Source organism: Lepisosteus oculatus, chromosome 8 (genome assembly GCF_040954835.1).
Source record: "Lepisosteus oculatus isolate fLepOcu1 chromosome 8, fLepOcu1.hap2, whole genome shotgun sequence".
In the NCBI taxonomy this organism is placed as follows: Eukaryota; Metazoa; Chordata; class Actinopteri; order Semionotiformes; family Lepisosteidae; genus Lepisosteus; species Lepisosteus oculatus.
Genome location: NC_090703.1, coordinates 44,405,852 through 44,433,157, shown reverse-complemented (window position 1 = coordinate 44,433,157; position 27,306 = coordinate 44,405,852). Strand labels below are relative to the sequence as shown.

Below are 27,306 nucleotides of genomic sequence, written 5' to 3'. Positions count from 1 at the left end.
TTTCCCTTAGCATCACAAAAAAGCAACAAAAAGGGCACTAAAGTGTTACTTGGGGTGAAAAAACACATAGAATAAATTTAAATAAGCAACATGATGATTCAGACACAAAACATTTTTTGGGGTATTGGTTGGTATGGGAAATCAAATATTAACTGACTCAGCATAGCCAGGTTCTAGGCTGGTAAATTTTATGAGTTTTGATATCTTGTATATAAAAAACAAAAGAAATGCTTAGTTATTATCATAATCTTGGTCCCCTGAAAGGAAATGTAGGCATTACTTCTTGGGGAAGTGCTTTCCTAGCTGCTTCTCCATTGAACATGCAGAAAGCAGGAACATTGGAACTTGCTACCATGGGCAGTGAGCGCAAAACTTTCAAGTTGTGCATTTTTTTCCCCCAGTGACAAATACTTCTGCGCACTAAATTAAGAGTATGTAAAATTGTAATCCTGAAATAATTTTTTGTTAATATATTCATTCTCATACAGTAAAAGCAGTAAGGTCCAAAAGAATGATACAGCGATTCAACGAGTCCGGTCATAGAGACTGAGTGTCGAGCGAACATGAGCAGGTAGGTACGAGACTACGAGACCATAGATATCAATTATCTACTAGCAATAACAATGCACACAGCCAATTTGGGCCTCTCGCAGCCAGCCTCATGTGGTCAATGTAGCATTTCTCAATTGACAATCATGTTTGTTTTATTATTATTTTTTGGAATGTAATTTTTTGTGCACAGTTCAATTTCCTATGTGCACTGATTTCATAACTTGTGTGCACAAGCACACACGCACAGCTTAGAGGGAACATTGCCTACTTCTGTATCTCAGCCTGCCCTGATCATCTTTTTTTACATTGCCAGGTTGTTCTTAACAACAGAGAAGGATAAAGGTTGCATGTCTTTTCAACAAATCAGGGCTAATATAATAACCTACTGCAGCATCCCCTTTCAATAGGAGGAGGCAAGCCACCACAAAATGGAGGATGAGCATCCATTCAAATTTCAAGGTGATGAAAAAGTAGATTACATAATCCAGAGAGGGTCATGCAGCTTCTATAACATCCATCCTTAGAAGTATATTAGCATGTTCAATAATGCCCAGGCTGCTGAAAGGGAGAGTTCCTGTACTGCTGCCCCATCGTAAAGGGCCAGCAAATAGACAGTGTGTCTAAACAATATGGATGGTGTGTAAAATCCATCCAGCCAGTTGTCACTCAGAGAACACTGCACATGGGTCCATCAAAGGACACAAAGAGCTAGTTAGATGTCCTGTAGGGCATTGCCTAGAGCACATATGTTAAATGCAAGTGGTGAAGCTTCTGACATCCAAAGTTCAGTAGATGCGTATGAGGTGTAATAACACCAGCAATTCTAGGTGACTTATGTGGAAGGCTGTCATGTTCTTAGCCTCAAAAGTTGGGTTAGCCCAGAGGGTGGGTGAAGATCAGATGGGAATAAGAAAAACTGAAGTCCTAACTGTGAGTGCTTAGGGAGCTCTCCAAGGTAAGAAAGGATAAAACCAGGCAGCAATCTGTTATATCGCCATTAGGACACACACAGAATGCCATAGGAAGTGCAGATCAACTCCATGACTTTGGTTCCTTCTGGCACACCCCTGGATAAGAAATCTATTAATATAAATGTAAAGTTTGAGCTCTTTACAGCCCAGGTGTTATAGATTTAAATCATTGTAGTACCCAACTATGACTGGGATTCTTACGTTTTGGTGTACAATTAACTGAGCGCTGCCAACATAGGAATAATCAGTCAAGGCTCTACTGTGATGTTGCTTTAATGCAAAGCATCAGACCAGTGCTAACTGACATGATTGGGACACCCAAAGTCTGTATGCCCTGTCCCCGACAGAGTTTGTGGCCTGTCAAAGTACCAAGGCTGGATCAGACATACCATGAGACCAAGCAATATTTTGAATTCAAACATCACCACAGACATGCTGGGATTGAAGCAGTCTAGCACAGCCAGAAAAGTATAGCACCTGTCATTTGACAGGTTGGAGAGCAAGAACACATTGTTGGCTTTTCCTGAGGGATTCAGACCTGAATCTAAAACAGAGCTCATTCATGGAGCAATCAAAGATCAGACAGTTATCCAGATAATTCAGAATCCATAAGCCACATAAGCAACACATGAAAAACGTCCGGGACAGAAGGAAATCCCACATAGCAAAGTACAAACCTGAGACGCATTACTCTCAACTATAAAACAAACATAGCTCCTTTGGCTCTCATCAAAGAGAAGAGGGAGCTTGCATCTTTTACATTTATTGATCTATTGATCATCACTATGACAAGCCCCAAGGGAACAGATGTCCATTCAAGGCTAAAAACTAGGAAATCCTAGTTCTGCTGTGATACCTACTGAAGGAAAATTTGGAAATGAGTAGAGGGAAAAGGGAAGAGAGAAAGAGAAGTGGAATGTAGCAACATTCTCTAAAGGAGAGGTGAAGCTGCCTTTTGCATCAGAAACATTGTGGTAGATCTAGGGATGTACCACGTGTCTAAAACAAATTAGCAGAGCAAAAAGAATCGACAACAGTGAGGTAAACAATAGTGATAAACTGCTGTCAGCCCAGCAGTTTATCCTTATAAGAGAAGAAAGGTGTGGGCTGTATGACATGGCTGGGTCTGATCAGACGACTATGATACACATACTCCAAATAAAGACCATGATGAGAACAGCTTCCCCAGAGACAATGTACAGTACTGTATATAATTCGCAAGAAAAGTACATGTTGTTAAAATAAAGTCATACAGGAACAACACCACAGAATTATCAGCTGAGAACTGTTACTGATCATTTTAATGGGGATTATTTCTATCTCATTCCTAGGTCTATATATTGCAATTAAGGAAAATTACAATTTTGTAGTTAAATTAAAATGTGCTCTTGTATGACTAAAATATATACTTTTTCCTCAAAGAACACCCAGAATATAAATGTTTATAGTATAAATGTAATGCTGTGCAGAAATATGCATGTATACTGTAAGTGTATAAACATAGATATTTTAACATTAAAAAAGACACTGAATTAAGTTGTATCCGCCTAATGGTGCAAATGTAGGGGAAACCATTAGAACTCACTCTGCATTTTAGCCAGAAATTAACCAGAAGAAAGCTGAGACTAAATAATCTTTCTAGGCTGTCCATTATAGATTTTCATTCACGATCTGGACCAAAGAACATGAAAAATTAACATCAATAAAACAGGCACTTACTTTGGGAAACAGGACTCAGAGCAACATTATTAAGATTGAAGCAAGAAACACTTTAAGCCACTCTGATTGGACCTATCTGAAATCACACAAAAACACCCTGTACAAACCGCATACAGTAGGGCATGCTTTTCAGATAAACATTAACAACACGCAGGACACCACAAGCCCTCCAGGGCTTTACAGGCACTTTTCAAAAACTAATGGTGTAAAGTGAAAGACCATGTGGTCTTTAAGAATTGAATTTCTCACTTCTGATTTATAATACCTGTATGAAGGGTACAAATTAGGGCTGTAAAAACAATTGTAATGAACTATAGGTATTTAGGTCTCCTGAGTTTGTATAATACTGCTTCTTGTGCGTTAAAGAAAAAATTATTTCCAAGTTTGACTTTGCATCTTGGTGTGGTTTCACCTAACATTAACACTTTCATGGCAGCATACAGAACCTCTCAAGCAAAGGTAGGAGAACAGCCCAGAAGTCTGATGACAACTCATATGCTGTTAAAGTTAATGTCCTAGGCAGACAAGACTTTTCATTGTCTTTTGCATTAATTGAACAGAGTTTTAGTTCTTTATGTACAAGCCAAAGGGTGATCAAAGTAAAGTCTCTGTTCAGCTCCTCAAAGATTAGAGTAGTAATTTGATCACATGTTTCTGTCAGTATGTCACTCTTCTTTACTGCCCTAACTGCCTTTTTTAATATACCTGAACGTGTCTCACACACATCAGCAAAGCACGGCATTCAACCGACTTCATACCGTACTCTTCCCCACATGCCAAATCCTAGAAATTGTGATATCTCAACAGGAAACAGTATACAAACAGTGTAAAAGACCAGTTTCCACATCCACGGTTAATTGTAAAACTGCGTTTTGCCAACGGGACATTGCTGGATAACAGAATAATTCCTAGTCTGAAATAAGCAATTGTACGAGATTACAGCAGTGGCTTTTTGCTTTCCATGGTCTCAACAGAAAACAATTCAGATTTGAATTTCATTGAATGTTGCATGTTTTTTGCAGGGCGTGGGCTTTTCTTTTCCAAAGCAAGACACAGGGGCTTGCTAAATAATTCAGGTTTTCATAGTTGATTTCTTTGAAGCTAGACATTTGTAAGTAGAAATTGCTTTTTTGTTATATGTACAGCCTACTCCACGCTGTACATATAAAAAAAATCAAGAGGCAAACAGATCATTAATATTAAAGAAAAGTGGAAAAGACACAATTACATAAGTATTTAAGCCTTTTTCTGTGCAAACCTTAATTAATTTCGGTGTACAGAATTCTGCATGCAATAACAGTGGTTCTCATGATTTCACGGTAAAAAGACCTGTCCTGTGAGCTTCCTTGGAAAGGTGATGAATTTATAGCAAGGATTCCATCATTAATTCTAAGAAGCTTTAAAAGAAAATCAGGGAAAAAGTCACTAAAAGTCACAAATCAGGAAAAAGGTACCAAAAATTGCAGTCTCTGAATCTCCCTATGAGTATCTTTACGCAATCTGCTCAATCATCACACAAATGAAAGGTACACTGCATCACCCAGATACTGCTTAGATCAGATTGCTTCAAAATGAGCAGATGGCAAGAAGGAAAAGAATGAGGGATGCCACTCAACTGTGAGCCCAACAACACCTTTGAAACAGCTAGAGTTCAGTGGCTGAGATGGGAGAAAATGTCCAAGAGCTAACAATATCCTGTTTACTCCACAAAGCTTGCCTGTATGGCACAGTGGTGAAACCATCTTAAATCCCACATGTAGTCTGTAACAAAGCATTTAAGTGCTATGGCAAATATGTAACAACACAGGTTTTATGGTCAAACAAGACAACAGTGTAACATTTTAGTGTAAATCCAAAGCAGTATAAATCTGTGCATCATCCTGTCAACACCATCCCTACAGTGAGGCACGATGGTAGCGGAATCATGCTATGGGGATGCTTCTAATCAGCAGAGACCGGAAAGCTTGTTAGAAAGGAGGACAAAATGGAACAAAACACTGGCAAATACTAGAGAAAAACCTTTCTCAGCCTGATAAAAACTTAAGACGAGGTGAAAATTCACCTTTCAGAGCGACAATGATCCAAAACACAAAGGCAGAGGTACACTGCAGTGACTTAAGTATAAAAAAATGAATGTTCTTGAGTGGTGCAGTCACAATCCTGAATCAATTCAATAGAGATCCTGTGGGCTTGAAAACCGCTGTCCTTGAAAGATCCACAAAAGTGAGAAAACCTGCCTCCTGGCAGGGGAGGAGTGTTCCACTGGCAGTCCTGGAAGGAATTGTGGCCGAGCGTAAGGCTGTCGTTTTTCCTTCTTTTCTTTTTGCATGTCCCGCTGGGCATCTCCACTGGAGCAGGCTGACCATATTTGCACAGGTTGAGTTTTTTTTTGTTTTGGCCTTGCGTTCCCTGCTCTCCAAGATTGGACCCTGTTAAACAGGGAAAGTCCACTCTGGTTACCACAGTGCTAAGCAGGTTCCTCCCAGGCAGGATCCCGTTATATACAGTAGAATACGTCCAGGCTGGATATCACGGTACACAGTGGCACTTTTTTCTTTTTGCCTTATGTTTTTATGACAGAATTAAAAGTGATTCATATACAGATTAACTCTAAGAAATCTTTTTGCCCATATAACTCTGTTGACTGTATTTTGATATTGTTGTTCATTCACATACTTTTAAACTGAGCAATTCTGTAATCTGTCTCTGGGAGCCCCCCGTTTACAGTATCTGAGTTGAAAATATCCCTCAAATCATAAAATATGGGCCTTAAAACATTTAAATCCATGCACAAACCATTTTAAAAATGTATCCTTTTCAATTTTGTGCCTTCTGTAGGCTATTTTTCATATAGTTGAAAAATGCTCTTAAAATGGTATTTATTTGAGCATGCTTTTCAGGCCAGGCTAGGGTTAGGGTTACAAGAATCATCAAGTTGTGACTCTGTTTATAATTCTGGTTCCATTAAAAAATGACAAAATTGAAAGAGTTTACACAATGGAATGGGTTTTCTTGATATTTTCAGTTTCACTCAGTTTTGGAATACCATTTTTGAAATGTGGAGTGTAATACAAGAAGCCAAACATCAGAAAAATAAAAGTTGAAGAGAAGGGAAATGTATGACTGTTCCTAGCATTCACTTGGGACCCAAAATAAAGCAACAAAATTAAAAAGTGTCTAAGTACTTTGGAAATCCTTACCTTAACCCTAATGGGAGTTTAAAATCAAAATCCCCAAGAAGCACCATGGTAACTAAAAGACAGAAGTCATTACTTACTTTTTGAAAAGGCTCTGTATTTTTTCAGTGTAAATAAGGTTCTGCATATATTGGGGATGTCTAAAATCATAATCTGCTGTCTTTAAAAGCTCAATACAGTGCTTTAGAATGAGTAATGTGTGTCATGATTATCAATTAACAATCAGTGCAGTCCTGAAAAAAAGGATGTCATAATCTTCAGTGTAGAACATCCTTAACATCACTAAAATTTAAATATGAAATAATCACAAAACATACTGCGAAATTGGATTTGTTGCAGTTGAAGGACAAATATATCCATCACACAATAACTGGTATACATAATCAATTACTCACCTCCATTATAAAATGTAAAGGTTTGATTGATCAATTAGAGTCTCAGTGGACCTGATAACAGGTATATTTTCATCAGTCTACTGTGGCTGTCAAATGCACAGGGGTCTTTAGAGCTATATCATTGTTCTTCATGCATCAAAGCCATTGTGAAAAACAATGCAATATTTTCATCCCTGGGATCATACAGTACATCAAAGCCTCTTGTTTTTGTTAAGATTTTCATTTAAATAGTACCTTATATTAGCAGATTTATCATGTGTATCACTTTTAGAATACATTTTCAAGGTATGATGTTCTTCAAGTAGTTACAGTATATATGAACATGTACACATCCCAACTAAGCCCAACTGTAACATGTACAATGCAGATAGCTGTAGATAATGAAAATGGTTGCAAGAAAAGGCCAAGTATGATAGAAATACCATAAACAGCTAAACAGATAAACAGCACAAAGGGCACCAAATGCAAGTTACGTATACTGTTTAAATGTGCTATAATTTTTACTCAAACAATAAAAGGCAAATTATATGGAGACAGTACTATTTTTTAACGCCGGAGGTGTAAATACAAACACAAGCAATTGTCTGCAAAACATTATCTTCTGACCAGTACAGTCACTCTTACTTAAGGCTTCCACAGTCAGAATATAAGCACAGAATATTTTCTTGAGCTGCATCAACACTAAATGATCCCTAAGAATACTCGTATTACTCACTCTTTCAGGTAAAGTTTTTTTTTTTTATACCAGATAGCAAATAAACAGAGATTTTACCCATTTAAATCATTACTATTAACAGGAAAAGGAAAACTCCACGTTAGCCTTAAAGTTTGTAGAATGAGAAAAAAATGATATTATATTCTCTTTGCACACACACACATATATATATAACAGGGAAAATAATATTATATATATTCTTTTCCCTGAGTCACTGTCCTTCAAATGACAGCTAAGCTATGCTCACTCTACCTAGTGCCAGACTTGAACAGCATTCTAATGCCTTCTAGATGACAGCACAGCCAGAAAATAGGGGCTGGGCCAAGCTTGGCTCTCTCTGATTGGGCGGGTGACGCAAGCTCCAAGCCAATGGGCTACGCCTGGAGGTAAGGCAATGTGACAGGGTTATTGAGCAGCTCCTGTAGTGGATGTTGCAGGAATATCAATCAGACCTCATTGATATTCTAGCACAGGGGTAGCCAGCTGCGGAATGCTTTGATTGACACTTTGTGCTGGTATCCTCACCTCTCGCCTAGTTCCTCAAAGGCACAATCCCTCCATCAAAAACCCACATGTCATTTCCACTTGCCTGTTATTTTCATTGTTGTTTTCACTTCCTATTTATCTTGTGCTATTACCCCATGACTTGTCCTCCAAATGACATTAATGTGCCCTCGCCTTTAAACTTTCATGATTCCCTCTCTGCTTTAACGCTTAAGCGATTTTTAAGATGTGCAACCCTACAGTTGTATTACATCATGTACAGTATGTTATCTGGTACTTGTTCAAAGATAAATATAACCCATAAAAATTAAAGTTATATCTCTGAGATTCAAACTCATAAAATAATCTAATTTATCTACAAAACATGTCTTTATGAGAAAGTTTTAAGGGGGTCTGGTATGTTATGGACTCCCTTTATTACTCTTTTTTGTTTATAAAAAATAAGTGAAGATAGAATAATTACCTCACAATTTAGGGATCTTGCATCAGCATTATTTTTGATGTTGCTTCAAAATTCTTTGTAATGAGCAATGTAAGTGAGACTTGTCTACCATTAAGTCTGTGATCAATTCTATCCACAAGATTCTTGGTTGTTTATGACAAACTTGAGACCTCTATTTAAAAGGATATTTCAAAGATGCTATTAACTAATATTTTAAAAACATTATTGCTTTGCATACCATTGCCTTTTATATAATAGAGTCTGCTTCCTATTTTTAAGAACTTGATCATGTTGTCACTCTCAATATTTTTAAACTGATGCAAAATTAATTAAAGGTATACAGGTACATGATCACTAATTAAAACTACTTTCCTATTCTCAGATTTAGCACTGATAGTAAAATATATAATCATTTAACACCTCTTAATCATGGCAAAACTCTTGTGCTGTTTCACTCTCATTAATTGACTAGACCCAAAACATGTATTTCTCTTAATTCAATCTAAATGTGCACAGTCTCACAAGAAAAGGTGAAATTTTCAATAATTTATTCAAAATGTAAATCTGAAGATTTCTGAAGATAAGTTACAGTAAATGTCAGCAAAATCTAAATGAAAATAACATAATATGTTGATTGAAGTATTCAGACCCATGAACTCAATATATGATGGAAGCAACTTCGGCAGCAATAACAGACAGATCTTTTTGGTTCTCTGCCGCACTGGCTTGGTGTAATTTTCACCCATTTTCCTTGGCATATTTTCTCAGGTTCTCAGGTTGATTTTGATTTATGGACAGCAGTTTTCAAGCCATTCCATAGATTCTCAATGGGATTCAAGTTAGAACTTTGACTGGTCCACTTAAAAACATTCACTTTGTTATTCTTAAGCCACTCCAGTGCATCTTTGGCCTTGTATGTGGGATCATTGATTGGCAAAAAAGTTTGCCTGAAGAAGATTTTCTTTTAAGATTTGCCAGTGCCTAGATCTATCTATGATACCATCGTCTTGGCAAACTTCTCCATCCCTGCTGATGAGAAGCAGGACTCTGATAAAATGCTGCCACTGCCATATTTGAGAACAAGGTGGATTTTAGAGAGTCCTACCTGTATGTTGAATGATTTTGAGTTTGTGTCAGATAAAACGCTTTACATTTAATAATAATAATAATTGTTTACACTTATATAGTGCTTTTCTGGACACTCCACTCAAAGCGCTTTACAGGTAATGGGGACTCCCCTTCCACCACCACCAATGTGCAGCATCCACCTGGATGATGCGACGGCAGCCATAGTGCGCCAGAACGCTTACCACACATCAGCTATCAGTGGGGAGGAGAGCAGAGTGATGAAGCCAATTCATAGAGGGGGATAATTAGGAGGCCATGATTGGTAAGGGCCAATGGGAAATTTGGCCAGGACACCGGGGTTACACCCCTACTCTTTTCGAGAAACGCCCTGGGATTTTTAATGACCACAGAGAGTCAGGACCTCGGTTTTATGTCTCATCCAAAGGACGGCGCCTGTTTTTTTTAGACCAAAACATTCCAGGTACCAGTTTCCTGAATGACCAAGAAACCTGTGCAAAACTTCCATACACTGTACACTGTTTGTGGACAGACCAGGAAATTGTTAACCCATTGAAATTTTCTCACATCGCAGCCACTGAATGTCCTATTAATGTCATTTTGTGCACCTAAATTACTTTAGGTTTTTCAAAGCAAAAGATTTGAATATTTATGCAATTATAACTTTTTTGGTTTTCTTACATATAAATTATCTATTTACTTGTTACTTGTAACAAATGTTAATTGCTACTTCTAAGTATGATGAAATTGTATCATGTAATACAACAAAATATGACAACTGTGCAAGGGGCTGAATACTGTACATTTACAAGGCACTGCATCATCATCTTAATAGGGTTCCATTTTCCATAGGGACAGAGGGTAATTCATAAATCATAAAGCATCATTGGAGCAACGTAAAAAATGGAGGACATTTCAGGATGATTTGTAAAAGTAAAAAGCTATGACAGTGATGCTTTGTGAATCACTGTCAGCCACTAGAGATTTGTTTCTGTTTAAAAATATTGAAGGCCTACATTTGTTCGGTCCTCATAGTAGAAAGATATGCTTTTTAAGAATGTCAAAGCTCACACACAAAGAATATACGGATTTGATTTTTTAAGGAAAAAACACTTATTGCTGCCCCAACTGCTTTAGACCCAAGATGGTAAAAGACTTTTTAAATGTTATGTCCCACATTTTCCACCACTCATGGGATCGCAACTACAATTTTGTTGAGGGTTCACTTCTAGACACTTCTAGAGTGGAAAGAACAAAGCAAAAAACAACTGCGTACTGTAGATGTCCGTAACAGTCAAATGCATAGAAAATTCTGGAATATAATAAAACATAATCCATTCAAGTTGTCTTAAGTTAAATTTAGCAATAGCAGATATTGGTGGATGAAAATGTGGCTTTAGTGGCTGCAAGAAAAATCACCTAATCAGTTGAGGCCATTTTTCACCCATATGGGTCCATAAACTGCCAGAGAGTCCTAATCTCCCACACATGTTGTTCCAGCCTCATGAAACTGCAGTGTATCCACAAATGATTTATTTTAGGAATAAAACAAATTCTGAAGCCAAAGGGTGGCCACAGTTGCATATTGTGGTGTCTCAAACCTTGCATAGTTCATGTGGGTAGCTGTGCCAGCATGCGTAGGCTGCAAAGGAACAAGTAATAGGTTTATTCCATGCTGAAAAAAAAGAAGAAAGAAAACACAAGGTTTTGGCCGTGGAGCCTTCTCACCTGAATCCGTGGAGCCCACACCTGAAGAAGGCTCCACGGCCGAAACGTTGCGTTTTCTTTCTTCTTTTTTTCAGCATGGAATAAACCTATTCCTTGTTCCTTTGCAGCCTACGAATGCTGATGCAGCTACCCACCTAGCTCACACCTGAAGAAGGCTCCATGGCCGAAACGTTGTGTTTTCTTTCTTCTTTTTTTTCAGCATGAAATAAACCTATTACTTGTTCCTTCAAAACTAGCATGTTTATACTTGTGTCTGTGTGTGTGCCCTGTGATGGGCTGGCATCTCATCTAGTGTGTACCCTGCCTTGCACCCACTGCTTGCCAAAACAGGCTCCAGCTCACCTGCAACCCTGAATTGGAAGAAGCGGTTAGAAAATGGATAGATGACAATATGGTCTCTCTATACTGTATGTCAGGTATGGACAGTGTTCCACTCAATACCATCCACAGAGAAAGTTTTTAATATTATTTTGCCTCTTGGGAAGCTATTAATAAGCACTGGTATTAATAGCTCCTACAAAAAGAAGCTGCTGATAAGAATATAATCCTGCAAATATCAAACTGTTTCATGATGCTACAATAATGAGTCTTTCATCAAAACTCACTGTGTAATAAACATGCTGGCTTAACACAAGACACTTAACCAAACATCATCTCAAACCTTTAATTTAAGTGTAGCTGTGAGTTTCTCTGGCTTGCTGTGAGAGTGTAAAATGCTGACCAGCCATATATTGCCAACCAGATTGTATCACTGACACCTCCACTTATTTCAATCAGAAAGGTTCAGTCTCTTAAGATTAATAATGATTAAGTGCCCTTTCACCAAAAAAGTGCCCTATCCCTGGCTCCTGTGATTCTCTGTGTGCCCTGCCAAGCAAGATCTAATAAATTATCGACCACGGGTCAATGAAATGGTTTAAATCACAGGAGTACGCCAGAGCACTGCTTAGGACACAAACTATATTCTGCCCTATAAATTTTCATCCATTGGCCTCAAATGCATTTTTCAAAGGTCAACTGAACCTACTGCAATTCTTTAACTACTCTTCCAGAAAAGTGTCCCTTTCTAAATTGAGTACTACATGCTACACATTGCTATATAAATGCACCACATCTGCTTTTCAAAATGTCAAAGCTTATAATGAGCTTTTGTCACTTCATTCTGAAATCTGCAAATTAAACTGACATTTACGTAAGTGAAAATGCTTCACAGTTCACACTGATTTGGATATATACAAATGTATTGCTAAATTATATAATGTTGAATAATTTCTCAGTGAAAATACAGTTGAAAAATATGTTTACATTATTTTGAATGTGTTCATGTGGTTAAGGTCTTTTTAAAGATATGACTTCTTTACTGTTAAATCAAGGATTATGCATAGTCATTTTTGACATGTAGTCTTTAAAAATAAAACAAAACATATGCAAAAGTAAAGTAAATCTGGAAATGTATTTCATAAGGATCACAGGGTCAAACCTGCATGACAGGATTCTTAGAAAATGTACCCTATCATTAAATATCTTCACCTCCTTATGTAAAACCATTATTAGGTTTCTGTACACAAGGCATTCAGTTGTTTCTTTGTTTGACAGGTCACAGCCTTGAAATAAACTTAACAAAAGGGTAATTAACTGAACATTAAAAGCAAAAGACAGTCACAGTACATCATTTTTACTTTTTTTGCAGTTAACAGTACATCATCTTGATACTTATTCAGAAATATTAATTATATAGGAGAAACTGTATGTTCTAAAGCATGTGTTTTAAGGTAGGTCAAGAATAAGCAGTGAGATTTTGGAATGCTCTTGAAAGAGAAAAGGTTCTTCAGAAGAATTCTGATTTAGTAATATAAAAAAATACATACTGTATGTACTTAAGAACATAAATGTTGATTAATTATTACTATTAATTTCTGCTGTGGGTCACAGGTGACTATGGAACATTGTAGAACACTGTAAAAAACATTGCAAAAAATCTGATGACTCTCATCTTTCCTAAGAAAGAGCAATAATTCTTTGCCACTTTAGAAACATGCCTTAAGAATTTAATTTGACATCATCGAGCTCTGTCCAGCCTTACTAAAAATGTCTGTTTTAAAGTTCCTGCCTACATGGATTGTCATTTCAAATCTGTCTCTTTCTTTTAACACCTACAAGTAAGACAACCCATCATTTGTCCATAAATAGTGTACATCCAAAGTACATAAGAAAAAAAAAGTGTTGATATAATTGTAACTGACAGCAGTATTTTCTGAAATTTTGCAGCTGTGCTGTATGAAGTGTTTCAGTTATCACATGTACAAATATTCCTGTCTCTCTCACCTAGTAGCGTGTTTAGAATGATTGAAAATGCCACCCTAGTACCTACTTAAAGACTAGTTATAATAACCCAAGCCATACTCATACTATAATTTTCATACCATTTGTGAAAATGGTAAATTTGTGTATTTGTTGTATCTTCTGGAAAAATATAATAAAGGATTATACATAATTATAAACAATTTTAATAGCCTAATTTAAACTTACATTTATTAATAGAGAGAATTACATAAATTAAGGTGAGACAGACACATTCTTCTACTGAATTTTAAAGAAAAAATTAAAGTCTGAAACATCCATACAAGCCCATGTTCTACGGGTAATTAGAATTTTGATATGCTCAGGTAAAATGCCAAAGGTCATGTTTAGTTGATATGAAAGATAAATTATTATTATTAATTTGTATTTTGCATGCAGAGTGAATTGGATAAGAATATCAGGGAGATCAGTCATTAAAGCCATTAACAAGAAGGAATGTAATTTAATTTTTTTGTAGCAAAGAGATAGGCTGTAATATCCACACATACCCAGCACTGTTAATGAGTTTCATGAAGTCTTTTGTAAGGGGTCATGAAAATGCAACCCATGATGGCCTGGAAGTTGCTTCATATTGCCGAGTGGTATGTGTGATCTGGAGATAAACAACTCATGGAGTTTCTGTAATGCATTCCTATATTTTCAGATCTTTAATTTGCGTGTATTGATGCTGACTGCGACTACTTTTAATTAAATGCTCTCTAGCGTAAAAAACTTTCCTAATGTGTCTGAGTTAACTTGCTTATTGATTGCAGGTACCAATCTATACTGTATTTGACTTTTGTTTAATTTAGGAAGCATTATTTTTTATCAGTTAGAGAGCAGGGAATACAGGTGACAGGAAGTATTTCATGATCTGCTATAATCCATTTTTGTGCTAGTACATCAGTAAAAATATTACAGTTAGATTGTTTTTTAATTTAGCATGCAATAAAACCTGAATCATGTATGTTGATTTATTTGCTGAACGAGCAACTTGGAATATGCTGTAGGAATATTCTTAGTATTCTCTAAACTCTGACCTCTGGAAATGTTTTGAGTCTTATTTTAAACAAACTTTTTATTTGGGTATATATTCTGTAGCTGATGTAAAATCAAAGTATTCTCTGAATATTGTAATGCTAAAAATGTGAGTGCATCTTAAATTGTGCATTGTATTAATACACCATGTCCATAGTTATCAGCAGTCTAAATATGAAACAGTAGATATTATTTTTAAAATAAATATATTTCAAAATATTCTTCATAAAATAACAGCAATCCACACATTTAATGGAGTTTGTTTATTTTCTGTGATCACATTTACATACTGTACATCAGTCTGAGACTAAGAGATGTGGGAGTTAAATGATTCGCTCAAAGTCACAGAGCAGGTCTCAATCTGGGACTGAAGCCCAGCATCTCCTGGCTCCCAAAAAGCTTCCACTCATCATACTTCTGAATCTCATTTGTGAAATACAATTTGCTGTATGTAGAAGCCTTGAGGAAGTTTGGAAACTACAATATGACCAGTTTGGAGAAGAGTGGCTTTTGCTTTTCTGCATTGAGAAGCCCATGGATAATAGGCAGCATCACAGCACTGTAACACAAGTAACACAAGTTGAATGGAGTTCCTCACAAATTTTACTGATTTCACCGATGACCACCCCTGACCCATCCTCTTCCAGGCTAGTCTGCTGTTGTCCTTATGCAATTTGGTTGTATACAGTACAGTACTCTATGTCTTAAAACATGATGATTAGAAGAAAGCACTTAAAAGAGCAAGGTAGTAGAAGAGAACAACATTCTGTTCAAGTAATTTTGTTTTTAGTAAATAACTAGTAGCTAGGATTTTCTTTTATCAAAACCTAGCATAGTTGATCAGTTCTGGATTTCATGTCATTGTGCTGTAATCTACAACAGGAGCTGGCATGTTCTCCTTCCTGCAAAGTGCAATGCCATTCTGTGTTCAGTCATATTTTTTACACTAGACATAAGTGAGTGTGTCTGAAATACAGAGCTTATGATTTCTGACAAGACCACAGATTATTCTGGGGTTTGTTGTAAGAAAATGGCCCGCAGCATTTAAAGACATATTGTATGAAGCCGTTCGGCACTGACAAGGGCCATTACAGGCTGAACTGTGGGAAGAAGCCACACCCTGATGCTTGCATTTTTTTGTTCTTTTTTTCTCCCTGTAAAAACATAACAAGCTTTTATAATGCAGTGTTTTATTGAGCTCCTTGCCTTTCATATGAGTGTATGCATACTCATATGAGTATGCAAGAAGATCTACATAACTGCATAAAATTGCAGATAGCTACAGAGTTAAATTGATTAAAAAGTTAATACAATTGAATAATCATTGTAATTTGTTTGTATACTCATGTCGTGTAGCGTACAATATATAAAAGGTTAATGTGCACAATATAAATACATCTGAGAATGTAAAAAGGAGTCTTCTTTTAAAGTCTTTCTAAAACTTTAGGCTGTGTATCTACTGTAAAACTAGCTCCTGTATGATTACACTAATCAATTTATCATGTCTAATGACACTCTGCATATCACAAATAATTGCTTGTACACAGGCTAAGTCCATATCGCATGTAAGCTCATCTTTTTTCAGACAGTGTAACTATAGGTACTCCATGTATTAACATATTACAGAAACATCTGGGTTGAAAATCACACTTTTTCAAACACAAAAGCGAAAAAGAAAGGTAGAGTCTGCATTTCTGGGTTTCTCTTGTACTTCCTGATTTATCAGCAACATTGGATCTCATTATTAATAGAATCATTTCCAGTAGCTTAAAAGCATTTCATTTAACAACGTTATTTTATTCAATTACATTGTATTGTTTCTATATCTTATCTTGCTCATAGAAGTCTAGGGACATTATTTCAGATGCGTTCCCTGTTGTTGATTATTGTTAGTGTTCTCTCTCTAGGGGACGTTATCCATAGAAACTAGAATATTCATTGTGATATATGTTTGGTTATTTATTGCATATTTCATGCTCCCAAAGTTGTTTAGATACATTGACAACCTGCATTTACAAATGTAACCATGGTTTTTCAAAAGTACCTGATAGACTTCATATATTGGCACAAAATGTACACAAACCAACATAAACCAAGCTGGTCTTTAATTTGGTGTTCCTGAAATACTCTAATTAACAATCCTCATTTGATTTAAAAACAACAACAATTCTGGGCTTAACTTGATTAAAAATTTAATATACACACTTAGGCTTTATGTATTCTCCAAGATCTTCTTTTCAAGATTATTCTGAAACCTAAAGCAACAGTCAGGTACCCAAAAAAAATAGAATCCAAAACGTTTAGATAGAATCCCTCACAGTAAAACAACAATAATCGGGTATTCTTACATTAAGCAGGAAACCACTTCATAATAATTTCATAATAGCTGTATTTCATAATATTGCATTAGAGAATCAATTGTTCTGAATGTTGACCATAGAGGATCCCTCTTTATAATGTATTTGCATGTACAGTAGCACGAGAACATATACATTAGTAACTGTTTGTGTATTTATGTATGGATTGTATATAAATTTGTAATTAATGTCTTAAAATGATTGAAATAATTGCTGTACTTTTGTGGTTGCATTCAGCAAAATATTTCCTCATTAATTATTCATTACTTAAATTAATTACTTATTAAAAATGCAGCCCTTTTAGTAATAATGTATTTGTATTTCTCCATTGCTAATTAAGTCTGTTAATCATAAATGTTGGAAAGTGACATGGTACCAGCCTGTACATCTAGCATTAAAAAATTCCATAAAAATGCTTGTCAATTTTTAATATCTTGCAAGTGGAAATTGTGCTCTCTAATGAATTTTATTGACTACCTCTATTTTTTGTCTAAAGTTATACCAACTCTTCACAACTGTGCAATGAGCATTTTACCTTGTTCAGAGTCACCTTTAACTCTTTTAAACAACTTTAAATGCAGTATACAAAGAAGGAAGAATAGTCAGATAAGACTTGTAAGGTTGAGTCTTGCTTTTATTATACTGTATAGCATTGTCTTTGTCAAGGAAAGTGTAAGCTTGTTATGTGTAGCAATTATGTATAATTATATCTTAAATTGTGTAACAACAATAGCTGTATCAAAGGATAGCTTTGTAGAGAGTTTAAAGGCTGTTAAATGGAATGTATTATAATATTTGCTAAACATTGGGAAATTACTGTTAAAATCTTATTTTGGAAATTGTTATTTTCATAAAGGGCACAACATTCAGAAATTATCATATATCTGCTTAAATTATATGGAGACAATGAGTGTACAAAACAAAAGTTCTAAATACTTTTGTAAAATCAATATGCATTATTTCTTTTGTAGTCTCTTTCAGACTGACCAATTATCTAATTTCACAAGGGACAACAGGATCCAAGAATTGAATGCCTTGTAAGTGCTTGGAATACTTGATGAGAAACGTTTGCTTAATGTGCTGGTTAATGGGTGGCCTCCTGGCCCTAGGCTTGAACCCTATTCAGACTGGGTGGACTAAAGGGAAGCTGCAAGATTAAGGTGGGTGGGATGCTGATAAGGGACAGATTGCAAAGGGAGGCATTTAAGTTCAGTATATTGTATACTGTATAGCTACTGTAGTATCATAATGATGGTGACCAGGTACAGCTGTGTGAGATTCACCTGATATGCCTCATGAACTTCGGTTAATAACTTCCATTTATTACTTAATTGTGTGCTCTTTTGTAGCATTAGCAAAGCTTTGTTGTGGAGTTGTCACGCTAATAAACCCCTCCTCTTAAGGAAGCTCCAGCCCTTCCTTGTTTTATAATCATCTCCCGCACCTGCCTCCGGTTCCAGCCCCCCGTGCTATAAAAGCCAGACGTTCCTGCCAATCTGGGCTCAGCTTTGGAAGATGGACGCCCGGAAGCCTGCCTATCCGAGAGTCCAGGAGCAACTTGACGGCACAGGCTTCATCACGGCGTCCTGACCTTCTGAGTCTGGGATTAGGGACCGTCTGGTCCCGTGACCCCCCTTTTATTCCCCCGTCCCTCCCCCGGAATCCTGCTCCGGCTTTTAACTCTGTCTGTCAGGATGGATTACCCAGTCTTGGACTTTTGCTACACCCATGGATTTGCCCCGAACTCCCTTGGACTGTTTGCCTTGGCCACACCTCCCCCGAATACCAGCGCACCATGAACACGCCTCCTGTTTTCCCTTCAGCCCTTTTGCATGCCTTTTCCCCCGTGTTTTCCTCATTCCTCTCCAGATTGTGTTGTCTGCATAGGGTCCTGAAAGAACGCTTCGTGACAGGAGTATACTGCATGTTTTAGTCTAAAAAAAAATACTGTAATGGAAGAAAATTATGAAAACTGAGTCATACTTAGACAAAGCAAGTTTCTGGTTCTTTGGAAGGTGCATGGGTCTAAGATGCAAACTGCAATTTGACAGCAGAGAATTATTTTGATGTTAGTTTTGTAAAGTATTTACATTTAATTCTATGTGGTATTCCTCTTTATTTTATGTTGGGAAGACTCAGAGTTTCAAATGTCATTGAACTGGTGAACCTACTTCATTATGAAAAGGAACCTTGTAGAGATTTAATCCTTCAAGTGTGTTGCTGAAGGAATTTCTCTCATTATTTAGTTGGTACCACTGAATTATAAAGCTCTGTCTGGATGAAATCAAACTTACATTTTAACACACAATTAAAACATTGAGAATTTACTTAAATTTTATACTAAAGACCACACATAAAATCTCCTCAAAGAATATTTTCTGAAGGATGGCCTTATCTTTATCCGTTTTTCCCATTTCACGTTAGCAAAAGAAAGTAGGGACATGACTTAATAATAATTCTTGTTAAAAAATAATTCCAGTGTGAATGCACATCAGATTGTCAATTTTCACGCTATGTGAGGGTTTCAGAATTAAGATAATGACTGAGTTACACATTCATTTTTTAGAAAAAGGTTAAATTAATTGGAAATGCAATGCCTCTAAAAATTGCGTTGCAAAAATATGGCTCTTGTGGAAGAATATAACCTTTCCATTTTTGAATGCACCAATAACACAGCATAAACTTTATGAGTATTCAGTTTAAAAATGCTGTACTTATTTCTCTGTTCTTTACGTTTCACTGAGATACATTTCAAATATGGCTGTCTTCAGGCAAAAAGCAAAGTCTTTCTGAGAATCAGCTCACAACTGAATGAATGACGCATAAAATATGTGCTGCCTAATGAAATACTGCTTTCTCACAGCATGCAGAGCCTTCATGAAGAAACAAAAGCAAAACCAAAAAAGAGTATCTTTATAAAGCTATACTGTACACGTAAACCAGACAGCAAGATTTGAATCCATTTTCAGAGAGAAAGCTTCCTGGTAAGGCCTTCCAGAATCATGAGACTATAAAGTGTAAGAGGACATCAGTTCATTGCAAGGCATACACATAAGCAAAAGTAAGAGTCTGTGTCTCTTGTTGCATAAATCCGATAAAAATAAATCACCTTTTGCTCTCCAATCCCCAAATACAATTTCTGATATAGTAACATAAATTTCAGTATGAACTAATTTTCATGCTGGTAGACTAATGAAGGCTTTTCAGAAGAAGTTCATTCCTTTTTCAATTGTCTTGTAAGGAGAGATTCTGATTGCATATACAGTAACAAGGTAACAAGGCACAAATATAACATTTGATACGTATTCTTGACATTCTCTTTCACCTTATACTAGCAATAGTCTTGTTTAAATAATGAGCATGTGATGCTTTTGACAGCACTAACTTTTTCTAAATTAAAAGAAACACATGGAAGACATTAATCTCACGGTCAGAATGTACTTACATTGACAACCTGACTGCAGCTGTCTCAGTTTAAAAACAAGGAACTCAGAAATCATACTGTCGATTAGTGTTTTTACGTGGTAAGAGGTTTGATAATCTAGTATACAAACAGAAAAAGTATTCAGGCTACAGTTTCATGTTTAACTTAATTTTTTTTACCACATTCACATTTCGAAAATGTTTACATTAAAAATGTTTTACCTTCTCTCCTCCTGTACTCCTATGAACTGAAACTCTGTAAAGATTCCCTTGAGGTGAAGTGATCTAGGAAGACAGAATACCCTGAATACCCTCAAACCTTTCACTAAAATGCATTGTGGCTGAATAAAAGCTGAATTTCTCTCAGTAAATAGTGCAATCAATTCATCCTTTACCAGACTCAGAAAAAGTAGACATGTAACTACTATTGTTATACATAGTTTAATTTCAAGACATATATTATATCTTCCTTTGTACCTGTTAAACTGTTGTACATATTTTTACTGAGAACTCTAACTCAGCACCTCTAAGGGGATCTTCATTTAATGTCCTCCACAAAGCCTTCTGTGTTATATACTGTTCCAGCCTCTGCACAGAAACAAGACCAGAAATGATCACATTAACAAAACGTTCTCTAAAACATACCACACTTTAAGGAGATTTTTATTTTTATTGCCTCCTTTAGTCCAGTGAACTGATAATTAAATGCATTCTAAGACCCAGACATAAAATACTACCTTTTCAGAGTATTTGTACTGCTTTTATCCCTGACATTGGAAATCTATGCAGTCTATGCAGTCATGTCGAAATCAATATGAAGAAGCAAAGACTAATCACTGCACTGTTCGCTTGCTAGCCGTTTTATATTTTCTATGTATTTCAAATAAACTGAGTGACCTATTGCCCTTTTATCATCTGACTGAACCAGCAAAGCTCTAAACCCCAGCCATGTAATGAAAATCACTTGGCTTTTTTAAACTTAGATTTTTTTGGTTTAAAAGTTCATGAATACCCTCTAAGTACTGACATTGCAAATACGTGGATCTGTTTTATGTTTCAATATTTATGACTTGTTTTCTTATATTCTTCTTACATTAAAAAATAAAAACAACTTTTCAGAGTGAAAACTTGAATGTTAGCAAGGTAAAAAATAATTAAGAGAATATTATTTTAAACATTTTTGTAGTTTTATGTCACATTGTATTCATGAAATCTTCAAAGGTTATACATTCAGTAATTTATTTTCTATTTTTCTAATGACAACTGAATTAGACAGCTTAATACTCCTCCTTTCTCCCATAGAGATCATATGGGATGAACCACAATGTCAGTAATCTTTTTGTCATACCATGTCTTCCTCTGTTTTACAGACTGTTCTAAACATTATTGAAATCAATGAATAATCAACAAACTCTGAAATATATAGCACACCATAGTAAGAAATGTATAATAATAGTTAAATGTCAGCATTATTAATATATTACTATTAATAATTACTATTATTAATAATATTTTCATATTACATTCTAGCGCTGGTTTGCTATCCTTATTTACACTCTGAACGGTACAGATAAGACATTTTGGATAATTAATTCATGGCCAGTGATGAACAGTCACTGCAGTGCATTTCACTGAGGTTAGGGCATCAAAATGATTTGTTAGCATTGTGTTTGATCTCCTGGGTATCTGGAGATGACCTAGTTCTCTCATCAGTGTTAAAAAACATTTACTTTTTTAATGGAAATATTTTACCACTGGGTATCTGCCTGATTCTTTAGACTTTTTGATGACAAAACTGAAAGCAGATGACTTTGAAACATGTAGACATGTGCTGTTTGTATCAGTGTGTGTGCTATGCTCCCACATTTTGAGCCTTACTCACAAAACTATTATAGAGCATAGGGGGTTCTGGAGGAAATAGAAATACTGTGGGTGTTTGTTATTCACAAGCACATAAAGCTGTAATTTGTGTGATGCAACAACAGTCAATTATGTGGTCTTTGCATCCTAAGATTAGAGGGGGAAAGATATTTAGCTATGCTATTCTTTTAGTAGTTTTTAAATGTGGCTGGTTCACTGCAGCTCACATCTTTTCTCTTGTTTTATGTAGTGCTGTGGGATTTTAATGCTCACAGGAAAGACAGAATCTTGGTTGCTTAAGTTCTCATTAAAAATAGATAATAGAACCTACAGCATGATAGCGCTATTAACACCAAATTAGGGCAAGGGTTCAGTACAGGCCTAGAGGAGAGAGTTCCTTTAATGAGACACGAACACCCAACTGCCTGAACCAGTATTTCTTATAAGCCTCACATCAAAGAATATGCCAAGCATAACCATGCTTAGCTTCTGAACCAAGAAACAAGATTGTATGGTTACAGCCTAGAAACAAAAGTAGGAATGAAAGAAAAGTACAACAAAAACCCCACTCCAGTCAAAACCAAACAACAGACCTATAGTATTTTACATACCAACATAAAAGAACATTTTCCATTTTTTTAAAGTCCACCTTTTACACAGAGAAAGAGAGGTCAGAAACTCTGAATCGTGACTGAAACCACATAAAAAAACAGAAGTCAAAATTTCAATTAAAAAATTGCCTAGTTGTTGTTGTTGTTGTTGTTGTTGTTGTTGTTGTTGTTGTTTTGCACACTGCCTGTAACCGTAGGAAAATTGGGATAATTCGATTTTTTTAAATGTCTATTAATACTTATCAGCGTTATTAAATAAAGGAACTCACAGCTTAATTTTTTGTATCTAATATTAAATAATATTTACATACTTCAATATTTCCTTTTTGTGGGTTTTGGGGGTAAGACAAAGCTGTACTGCAGTGGTTTATTCCATTTACACTCACATATGCCTGGAGCTAAAGACAGCACCCACGAAGGCCATGAAAAGACATCAGTTATCCTGGGAACTTGAACGTATTAACACAGAGATATACTGTAAGTAATACTATTAGGCCGCAGCAAAGCCCATGTAAAATATTTGATCTCTTCTGTTTTTACTATATAACATACGTGGAAAAGAAAACACAGGAGATTAAACACTCACATTTAAAGGTAGCATGAAATACTACTCGTTAATTATTGATTTATTTTATGACCATGTTTATTTTTAATTAAACTGCAGTGTATTTTGTATTTGTGGATCTTTTGCTGAATGTTTTCCAAACATAAACAGACTTGAGTTCGACTGTTGTTCAGGCCGTGTGATCTTCACACACGAACTTGGTCAAAACAGAGAAATATGGATACTTTCAGAGCTTTGCAGTTTAGTTTATAACCTGTTTTCACTCATAGGGGTACTTATGAGTGCCTACACTTCCTAGTTTTCATGCAATTAGATGATTTTACTCAGGTGTGGTGCTAGAAAGATACTACCTGATTCGTAAAAGCTTAGCAGACCCATAAATAAAAAATGGATACATTTTACGCGTTAAAGTTGAATCATGTTTGCTGTGTTTACCGCGTGCGAAGTTGCAAAGTTTACAACAGGCTGTTTAAAAAATATGTTTAACTATTTTCATTGTATTATGTTTGCAAAAGTACATCACGTTTTGTATGTGAATAACATAAAATCTTCTGGCATGCGTTTTCTTTCAAGACAGAGACCCGTGTAAGTGCATAGAATGACGTGCAGGAGAGATCCGATTTGCGTATCCAACAAGTAGTGACTCCTTACCTTACAGTCGCCTATACATGATCTGACTGAATATTCCTCTGATAAGTACTTGAGAAAGAGGAAGTCAAACTCCTCATATTTTTCCTGAGCGTGTTGGTCCAGCCTCATGTATGCCTGGATGCAGTTGCTGCAGACATCCCAATCGTCCCCACCGCCTCTACCCAAATCCCAAATCAGGTTCTGAAGACTGCAATTCAAACTGTCTGGGTTAGCCATCCCCAACAGCAGGTCAGAGATTGTATAAGAATCACAAAAGGAAAGGCTAAAATTCCTAAAATAAGCCAGTAATAACCGTGAAGATAACGATGAAGGTGATGTAAATGAAGATCCAAAGCCTGGTTTTTGCAAACGCAATTTGGTGCAGGCTGACTCCAGATCTTGGTGGTTTTGAGCATCAGTGCAATGAGGACTTGGAGCAGCAGATTTGGTCGAATTGCTTAGAAAAATATCACACTTCCCCTCATTTAGTACTAGATGATCCCCATCAGTTGCTTTGCTCCATGCTTTACGAAAGCCCCTATCCTTGCACCTCAGTTTTACTCCAGCACACAACCACAGGTGATCAGAAAGAAGGACAGTGAAAAATAAGAGGGATGCCAAAGACATTCGCCATTTCTGTGCCCTCTCGGAATCGGCGCAGGGTTTGTCGTTTTGTTTGGGTGCACAACAGATTTTTAACACGGCATCATCTTCCCTTCGATACATCCAAGCACCCCTGATCATATTTTAGGGGGAGACAAAAGCGATCTCCAGTTGGTTTTTCTCCTCTCCAATTTTTCCCCCAAAACAATGTCACCTACCTCCTTTGCAACATGGTGATGGGCAGCATTTTTTCTTGTGATGAAATAAGAAATCAATCCACTTTGCCCTCCTCTGCGTTTAAATTTCAGGACGATCCATTGCAAAGGAAATAAAAGCCCGTCAGAATCTTCCCTATACACCCATAATTTCAGAATGTTGCAAAATCCTGTTCAGCATCCTCAACATCCCCCTTAGCAGCTTTCGGGAAACGCATAGCACTTATAACGAATAAATCTCACAACTGTCATCCTTAACCAAGAGGATAGGTCTTATTTTTTCTTCCGTTTCTGATGCAAAAGGCTGTATTTGCTTCTCGTCATCCTGATTTTCCCCCCTTCTGCTCCCCTTTTCAGTCTGTCGCCATCTTCAGCTTTGCAGAGAACACCTTGAGAAATTGATTAAATTGAGGGGGGTGGGGAGTGGTGGGGGGGGGCGCCTGCGCGCTCGCTCAATTCTGTAGCTCCAGTCTCCACTTTCACTTCCCCATTCACACCATCTTCATTCATTCACCACCTCTCGCTTTCATTCATTCACCGATTACCTCTAGGTTTAATGTGAGGCGTCTTTAAAAAAACCGGACACCGTTTTACACGACCCGATAAAGGACCATCACATCAGCAACTTGTGCTTTTTGCAACATTTGCAACCACTGTATCGTATATTCCTACCCAGCAAAACGCTAGAAAGTGTCAGCGTGTCTAACTGTATGCCACCGGATTTTAACCGTGATTTATCCCGCCGCTTCTGCCCATATGCTATCTGATTTAATTAACTTTATGGTACCCAGCTTGTAAAACAATTCCATGCTTATTTTATGTTGTGGTGATCAAACAATTCAACACGACTTCGATCTGGGTGTGTAATGCTAGCTCGTTTTTATGACTTAAAATACATGGTAACACTGCCAACGCTTAATGGTGATATCTCGAAAACAAACACACTTCAGCACAAGGTTAATTTCGTCGTGGCATATTTAGAAGAGCAATGCGTTGTTTCATTTAACGACTGGCCTTGCATTAAAACGCGAAATAATCTCTGTTGAAAAGTACTTTATCGATGATTCATTTCAAAATGAGAAGTGTTGCTCCCATCAATCGCATTTGTGGGAATTAAAATGCTCTTGTAAGCAAATTGACTGTTTTTCCGTTAGTGTGAGTAGGTCACTCAAATGTCACATAAATATCATATTCCGTTAAAAGTAACTCAAAACTAAAATAAACCGAGCAGTGATTTGATGTTTTTTCTCGCTGATATTTGTTTACTCGCAGTACAAAGACGTTTGTTCAAAATGTTGATTTAAGCCTGTTATTGAAGGTAGTGGGAGTAGCACATTTCCTTCGGTTACTTCATTTTTCGATACCGTCTCTTATAGGGCTTTCCTTAAGAACGTTACTGATGAAAATTGAGTTTCTGTTGGAAATGGCCATTCCTGTCTCATATTCTCACATGTTCATAGATTTTAGTTGATAAAATGTATCCGGTCGATTGAATTATTTTTAACTACGACAGGGCAAATGTAACTCAAGTGCGTCCCAAACAACTGGTGCTGAAGGACAGCTCCCACATTTAACCTCTAGAGAGACATTTTCGCCACAGATTCTACCACCCATTACACTTATTGGGTCCTGAAGGATATTTACTGGGACAAAGCTTGCTAATACCGATAAATGTGAATTCTGTGAATTCTGTGGAGATCTAAGCATCAGATACACAAATGCCCAGGAAAACGATGGTATTTTAGCTTGTATGTAAATAATTTCATCTCAAAATGTAATACTTTAAGTGCAACGATTACATTAAAAAAATGTGGGTTCTTTTTTCCCCCAGAAGCTGTTTATTTGCAGGCGAGTTTAACAAATGGTCGTTGGAATTAAGGTAACGTCAGATCACTCATTTTTTAGTTCAAATGAAATATGTGCCAGGATAAAGATTATACCCTTGTCCTAAAATGCATTTACTGAAAATTAAATAAATTGAAAGCTGTTATTAACAACGTTGAAGCACTGATGTATGATAGAGAAAATCGTTAAAAGGGAGAGATCTGTGAGAGGAGTTTTTTTTGCTTGGCTAATACTGCGTGAACATGCATAAAGCTGTTGAATTGTGTTGCATTTGACTTTGTTATGGATCAGTCTATGCAAAGAATTGTTTTAGTTCAGGTGGGTAGCTGCGCTAGCATGCGTAGGTTGCAAAGGAACAAGTAATAGGTTTATTCCATGCTGAAAAAAAGAAGAGAGAAAACACAACGTTTCGGCTGTGGAGCCTTCTTCAGGTGTGAGAATTGTTTTGCTCGTGTCAGTAAGGAGCAGGTTCACTTCTTAAATAGGAAGGAACTGTCTCATGTATAAGTG

At 36.5% G+C, this 27,306-nt stretch overlaps 1 protein-coding gene across 1 annotated transcript in view; it reads right to left on the bottom strand.

The window, feature by feature from the left end:
• Positions 1 to 25,369, bottom strand: part of nalf2 (NALCN channel auxiliary factor 2) — a 116,825-nt gene extending 91,456 nt beyond the window's left edge. Inside the window, exon 1 of the mRNA XM_006632826.3 lies at positions 24,155 to 25,369. Within this exon, the coding sequence (XP_006632889.1) occupies positions 24,155 to 24,877 (723 nt within the window). The 5' untranslated portion in view covers positions 24,878 to 25,369. The remainder of the gene's footprint in view (positions 1 to 24,154) is intronic.
• Between the last annotated feature and the right edge of the window lie 1,937 nt (positions 25,370 to 27,306).